At 41.0% G+C, this 7,525-nt stretch overlaps 1 protein-coding gene across 2 annotated transcripts in view; it reads right to left on the reverse strand.

Moving 5' to 3' along the window:
* ATXN7L1 (ataxin 7-like 1) overlaps positions 1-7,321 on the reverse strand; it is a 111,798-nt gene extending 104,477 nt beyond the window's left edge. For both annotated transcript variants that reach the window (XM_009070506.1, XM_009070514.1), the window contains exon 1: positions 7,261-7,321. In XM_009070506.1, coding sequence (XP_009068754.1) covers positions 7,261-7,279 — 19 coding nt within the window. In that variant the 5' untranslated portion in view covers positions 7,280-7,321. The remainder of the gene's footprint in view (positions 1-7,260) is intronic.
* Between the last annotated feature and the right edge of the window lie 204 nt (positions 7,322-7,525).

Below are 7,525 nucleotides of genomic sequence, written 5' to 3' on the forward strand. Positions count from 1 at the left end.
AAAACATAAACCACTATATACAAGAAAAAAATTGCAAAGAAAGAAAATAACATAGTGAAGATCTCCACACAGAATCAAACCCCACCAACTCTTGGCCTTTGCCAGGCATTCTTACATCTTGATGCTACATCATCAGTCACCCTTCTGTCTCTTCTGCTCAACACCTGCTCCACAGGAACGGAAAGGGAAGCAGGCCCAAACCCCCTGTGTACTGTGCACAGCTCTGTCACAATACAACTGCTTCCGTTTTACAGATGATTCAGGAGGGGCCTGCAGACTAAGTGAAACTGCACCAGACATCCATTGGAACCAGAGGCTGTCCAGAGCCTAAAGCTTTTGTCCTCAAGTTTTTTGCTACCTCTGGCTGATGCTCTTTCTGATCTGGGCAAACTCCCCTTCTTTTTCACCAAACAGCACACATTTTATAAACACATGCATGCAGGAAACAAATAATTCTAAATTCTCATTACTGTCAGGGAAACAGATAAACAGGAAGATGTGTTGGGCTTAAGCACTGTATTATTAATAAAACTGAGTAAAATATGAAAGGAAATTGCTGAATAATAAGCACAACATTTCAGAAATAAGGAAGACATTTCTATTGAGTACAAGATGAAGAGCAAACAGAGAGCTCACTTCTCCAACAACATCAGTGGCTTTCAGGCAGAACTTTTAATAAGCCATACAACAAGTTATGACAAAACCAGTCCCTTAAAATCAACAAAGGGACCCAGAAGAGAAAAAGAGAGAAATTATGCATGCAATAGCTGGTTTTCCTCTGTCCCACATCGGTCCTAAGTAACTGTGCTGGATCCCTCCTTCAGTTTGAGTCAGCTTAGTCAGCTGCACAGCACATCGATAAAAAAATGGTCCATTTTTACCCTCACAGCATCTACCCTTCTCATGCAGCATGAGAAGCATCAAAGATTTCTCGCTACAGACATGCTGAGAGATCTCTGTCAGACTCTCTCACTGTGTCATAACAGCATTCACCACAGTTTTTTTGGCACATTAATTACCTAAAGACACCAGCTTCGCTTGGCATCCTGCACCATCACCTCCTGAATCAGCTTTGTCAAGGACAAGCTGAAGAACTTCTGCACCAACTTGAACTCAGAAGACAAAAAGATCCAATAACTTAATCCATGCCCATATAAACTGAGAATCTTTCCTGCTAGTTATTCCCAAATGACTCTTAATAGCAAGTAGTCACGACACTCATATAACCTTAGAGTGGAGTTAACTCTGTAAGAAACACTCACATCAACCTACTATTTTTACTGAAGGTGATCTTCCTTAAAAACGCACGCAGTGACTACCAGAAACTTCCACTGTGACTACCAGATACTTATGCGTTCTGCCTACAGGACCGCTGTGATCCACAACTTAAAATGTAATTTGAAATGTTTTCTATAGGATTTTCCACTGCTTATATCTCACTCACACACCTCAGCTTTGGTTAAATGGCTAATATTTTTTGCCCTAAAGGTAAAACAGAACCTGATGATATCCTAATTTTTAATTAACTAGAACAAAAGGCCCATTTCAAGGAAATTACTCCATTTCACAGTGGAAATGGTTCAGCTCTTGCGTAGTATTTCTTTTTTATGCACAGAAACCTATATTTCATCTATAAACTATTAACCACATAGAGAGGCAGATCAACAAGAAAACACACAGGTGTTTTTCTATCTCAATCAAAATTAGATACAAGAAGTCATTTCACCTTCTGTGGTGACAGCAGGGCTTGGGATCTACTCCAGTAAACACACACATTTCCCTCTTTCTCCAGTCCTGTTACAAATTACAAGTAGAAGGAATGTCAGAGACAGATCCTTAGTGACAATGCTGTCAATTGACAGAGAATCACACGTGGTTTCCCCACACGCAATCAAAAGTGGTACCTTAAACTACGGGAGATCTAACCTCTTCAGAACAACTGTTGCACAAATACATACATCAAGGTATGTGCCACCTACCAAAACCAGAAGTTTTAAAGAAGTAATTTACAGAAGAACAGTCTCAGACACATACTCAAAACCATCAAAATCTTGATTGAGAACACAGAATGTCTGATCAGAGAGCCTTACCATTACTCCACTGTTTTTATCCACTGTGTGGGTTGAAGAACTAAAGGACAGGTTTCAGAAAATAACTATGTAACTATGAGGATAAACCGCAATTCTGACTAAATTTTCTGGGCACGATCATACATAATGTTTCATTCTTCCTCTGTCACCATCCCTTGAAACACATTAGATGAGGTGACAGCCATAACCAGGAGCCACGCCACCCCCTGCAGAAGCTGTCCACGTGAAAAAAAATAAGTATCAGTCAGATATCAGAGACTGAACTGATCAGGCACTTCCACACCCGAACACGCTCCAGAATTCAATCCCACTGTCATTTCTTATCCTAAAGAAAACCCCCATGGGGACCTTTGCTCACTGTTCTTATTCCCAGCGTAATTAAGATAAGAATGGTAAGAAAAAGTTTCTCTGGAAAACAGCCACAGTTTTGTGCCTTGCCGATTCTCAGTTCTTTCACTCGTCAAGCTCCACCAGAATATTATGTCTGTTTTAAGAACCAGAATCTCTGGAAGACCTTAATAGCTTACAGGGGAGAGACTGAAAAAATACAACATTCAACCCTCTCTTCTGCCCACTGCAAAACCAAAACCCCCAAATCACCAGCTAAGGTGGTCTAAACTCAATAACCTCACCTCTTGCTTTTGGGGTAAGCGTTTAAAACCTACTTGTAATTGCCTTTCCCTCTCAGCCCTTTCCAACATTGCCTACTACCACAAAATGGTGAAAGATGAAGGCGGCTAAGAAGAACAAGAATGTTTTTAAAGGAGATAAACAGCACCACTGGCAAACCACTAACAAACAAAAAAATAAATAATAATTACATGAAAATCAACTCCAATCCCTATGCTCACATTAACCAGCTGATTTTGTCGTCTTCTCTTCTTTCACTATCTCCCTGTAAATAATTTTTATTTTCTTTCTGCTTTTCACAAAGTAGAATGTTGTATGTCACACCCTTTTTTGCCTGTAGAAGTGTACCCTACCACCACCTAACCTCTTTAACATCTTACTTTTCCACAAAGAATGATCAAATCATCAAGATATTTTTCTGAAGAATTAAATAGACACTGAAAGCAAAACTATTTGGTATCCCTTGCGTTTTGTCCCGATGTTGCCAAAGGATTTATCAAGAATCTTCCCATAGGGTATTTGTGTGGGAAATCCAAATAGGAAAAATCTCCTTGAAACAACTATCCAATAGAATTAAACCCCCAGTTTGCATGTGCAACCATGAGGTAAAATGGTCGAGTTTGAGGTGGTGCAGCAACAACAGAAAATCTCTAATTTTAACACAACACCAAAAAAACAGGTTGGAATTTTCTACGTAACACCCTTAACGTCAAACAGCAATGAATCAGTATGGTTAGTGAAAAGATCTTCTAAAACAAAACACACACATCATCAGGTTGAAACCTCAGTAACACAAACCCACTGAACTGGGAAACTGAAGTTGCCCAGATATAAACCTAAATCCCATGCTGTAGTTCACAAGGATACACAGGACATCTCTTGCTCCTTTACAGACTGTGCCTACCTAGAAAACACTCACAGCACTTCATGCTTGCACATTTATTAAACCAATTATTAATACAAGCTCTGAATGTAAAACCAAAAAAATCCCATTCTTCCACTATTTTCTTAAATATTGCATAGAGCAAAACAGATGCCTCCAGAATTAATCTACAATCAGTTACAAGTTATGACTGATAATAACAGAACACGGTATCTGCCTCAGGCATACTGTTACTGTGGCGTTCCACAGGACACAAATGCTCAAACAAATATAGGCTCCTTTTGCCATGCAATGCTATCTTACAAGAAAATCTTCATTTCTTCAACTATGCCATTCAACTTTTTAAAATTCAATATAAATTCTAAATGCTGCTCCAATTCTGATAACCCCTCTTTTAGCTAAGCTGGTTGCTTGGTAGTGATTTGTCAGATAAGTTACACAATACTGTGTCTGTTTCCTGATTAGATAAGCAGATAAGTTTTTTTTCTGGCACAAACATTTATGCATAAAATTTCTCATTTTCTGTGAACACTTGCAACTTTGTAATCCCCTCTCCACAAATCTACATGGCAGTAAAAGTCAAGCATGGACAGACTACATTGGCTGAAGGAAAACTCAGAGTAAGTATTAGCATGCAAAAAGCAATTCTGTCTACAAAACTGAACAAACGTTCAGGAAATTTCTCTCCCTCTGTGCTGCCTACATAGACACTGCAGAATAAAGGAAAGCAGTGAGCAGCATTTCCATGTCTTTACTTTTACCCTTAAGACAGGGCACAGGGGCACACAGCCTCAGTTCATCTCCTGCATAACAGAAACGAGCAGCATAGCCAGCCAGTGACCCCTTTGCCCAGGGATGTGCTAACAAGTATCAATTCCTTGGGATGGTGGAGACTTGGCAGTGTTTCTACCCACTACCACCAGGGAATGCTGCTCCCAGGTCTCCACCTGGGCCAAAGGGAGGAGGAAGAGCAGCCCACCACTCTAAACACAGAGTATACTGCCAGAAAGGAGACAGAAAGGCAGGGATGAAGCTAGCTGGAGGCACTTTTTGTCACCTGACAACACTTACTTCTACAAAACCCAAGTGGAACACCTTGTCGTGGTCTAAAGAGACCACAGTCTTCCCACCCCTTCCCCCCACCATGCTCTGCACACAGCTTCACTAGCCTAAAGAGGCTCCTTGCTTACAAAGGAATGGCCACATAAATCTTGTTCTATCAACTAAAGATGACAAAACGCAGACAAATGCATCAAGAAGTAAATGAAGAGAAATCAGATTTTACCCTGCCTTTAATCAAACAGGAGAGTCATTTTTGGTACTTAAAATCCTGCCTGTCCATTGTCCCCAACTACTCCTTACAACTAAAGTTTGATCTTTCTAAGACACTTACAATGTCCTGGCACCACAGGTGCCATAAAAAAGACTACTCAAACAGTAGAGAAAAAGGAGTGGGTTTGGTATTCAGCCCTACCATGACCACGACCCTTGTCTATGAACAAAGCAACAAAATCCAGCACGTCACACGACAGATGTGTGCGAGAGCAGAGTAAGGGCACAGCATTTCTGCAAGAACAGGAGCAATGTTTCCTGCAGACCAACCTAACTCTTCACATTTTTCCCCACCTATATTAATAGGGATGGTGAGGCCCAAGGAAGACTGAGAGTGGGTGTTCAGACACACAGATGGGTGTGGTGAAAACACCTGTATGAACAGACTGCTTAAGTGAGTGTAGTAGAAATATTTCAACACATACTAATTTATTCAAACTTCATGAAAGTACTTTCTAAGTGATCTACAAGAGTTACTACTTGGAAGCAATGAAATTCCTAAAGCTTTTTATTTACTGAATAGAACAGTCAGGTGTGTTTTTACAAACTGCTTTCTGACACAAGTACTATGAAAGTTAGTAAGTGCTACACACCTGCCACCATCACCGTGTCAGCCACAACATTACACTTTGTTTGGAAAACATTTTCTGGATACTGAGTTGAAATAGAGCTCATTTGGGGGAGCCTCTAACCCCTCCAAACAAACACACAATGAGAGGCTAGAACCAATAATCTAAACTGAATTGTCCTAGGAAACAATTTGCATGTTACGTATGACTAAGGAGTAGGAACACTATGTGTTTACGCCTCAATTAAGCTTAAAATAACGATTTGTGTTCAAGGATTTCTGGGCACAAAACATTTTATCTCAACAAATTAAGCTGCTTAAGAAGGCCAAGCTGAAGTAGCAAGATTTTTACTTGATTATTTTTATAATAATCATTATAATAACAGCATTACTGATAGCTGTACAAACTGTTTGAACCTTGAACCTTTTACCTATAAATGTACTACATATGAAAATCCCAGTTCTACCACTAACTTATCTCGAGGCTGGCAAAACAGAGAGGCTCAGGCATGTAAGATTCGAGACAGGAAGACAATCAAGCTTGGCATCTCTATGAAAGTCTTTCAAAAGGGAAGTTTTACAGTATTTTAAAGAATTTTATTTAATGTGCACTCCATGCAATTTTATAGCTTATCACACCAATCTGCATCGCTGATTAATTCATTCTTTTTTCGAGAGCTTGTTTAGAAAACATAAGATTCCTTTAAGCTGCCAAGCTGCTCGAAACTGAACGCGTGTGTAATGACAACTACAACCTAACGAGAAGCTCAGCATCATTTCAGAATGTATATTGGGACATTACAGGTAAGAGAAGGATTTCTCTCAGCATGAGTAAGTCGCACTGAAGTTTCACTTTGATGGGATGGTTCATTATGAACTGACTTCACAGGAAGTGTTTCTCATGACAGAGAGGTCGTGTATGTAAACTGCTTTCTTAACACAACAGAAACGAACAAGAAACCTACAAGAAAATGCATCCAAACCCTGTCACTAGTTGCACCGCGTGTTACCCCAGTGTGGTGTTACTGACACACGTCACAAACAAAACATGTAAATTTCCTTTGCCTACGCTTACCACTGAAGTTTCTCCTCTGGCAACTGACAGAACTCTGCCAGGCACGCCAGTACCACTAGCCAGGAATTTGCCTGTTCACACTGATAGTACCAGAAAACCTGATGGCCCAAATGACTCATTGTATTTGTTTTTGCATAATATGCATATGGCTTGGTCTAAGGTAAGGTTATGTTTGATGTTGGCCACTCGGTTGACTCTGAAGTCACACTCAGCAGTGAGAATGAAAGAATGAGACTTGACCTAAAGTGGATGAACTCACAGATGGTAAGAGACCATCTCTCTCCACAAGTGAAAACGTTGCCTCTACAGTCACTAATGCTAACGTTTGAAGTTGATGCACAGGTTTCTATGCTTATCTTGACACAGAAGCGACCAAAACATTGCACCCAGGGCCAGGGTCCTCGAAAGGATCCAACATGGCCACTGATGTGTGGTTGTCTTTTGACTCAGAACTGCCTTATCTCTCACCACACCTGTCACTCGCACGCGTACACCTGTTCTACTTGTACTTCGGGAGAACTTGACACAGTGACAGTCACCTGCGTGTACCCAACCCCGAAACATTCCTCATGGCAGACACATCCATCTGCTATTAGCCTACCCTGCCCAGGCCAAACCGCAGTCACCCACAAACACCGAGAGACAAGACAGGTAGAGGTGTGCTCCAGCACTATCCACTTACCTTCTTTATTAAGCCTCATAACCTCCCTGCTTTTTCCACCCTCCTTTCCAGCCTCTTCTAGATCTACCTCATACCCTCCCTGCTTTTTCCACCCTCCTTCCCAGCCTCTTCTAGATCTACACCTGCAGAAGAGAAGCAGAGTCAGGAACCACCGACAACCCCCGAGGTGTACATTTATTGTTCGGCAAGAGAGGTGAAGAGGTGAGCGCTATTTCAACACCAAAAACAAGCACAATGGTCGGAGCATCTGCCAGCCAGCCCAACA

Source organism: Acanthisitta chloris, unplaced genomic scaffold, assembly GCF_000695815.1.
Source record: "Acanthisitta chloris isolate BGI_N310 unplaced genomic scaffold, ASM69581v1 scaffold2060, whole genome shotgun sequence".
Taxonomy (NCBI): domain Eukaryota; kingdom Metazoa; phylum Chordata; class Aves; order Passeriformes; family Acanthisittidae; genus Acanthisitta; species Acanthisitta chloris.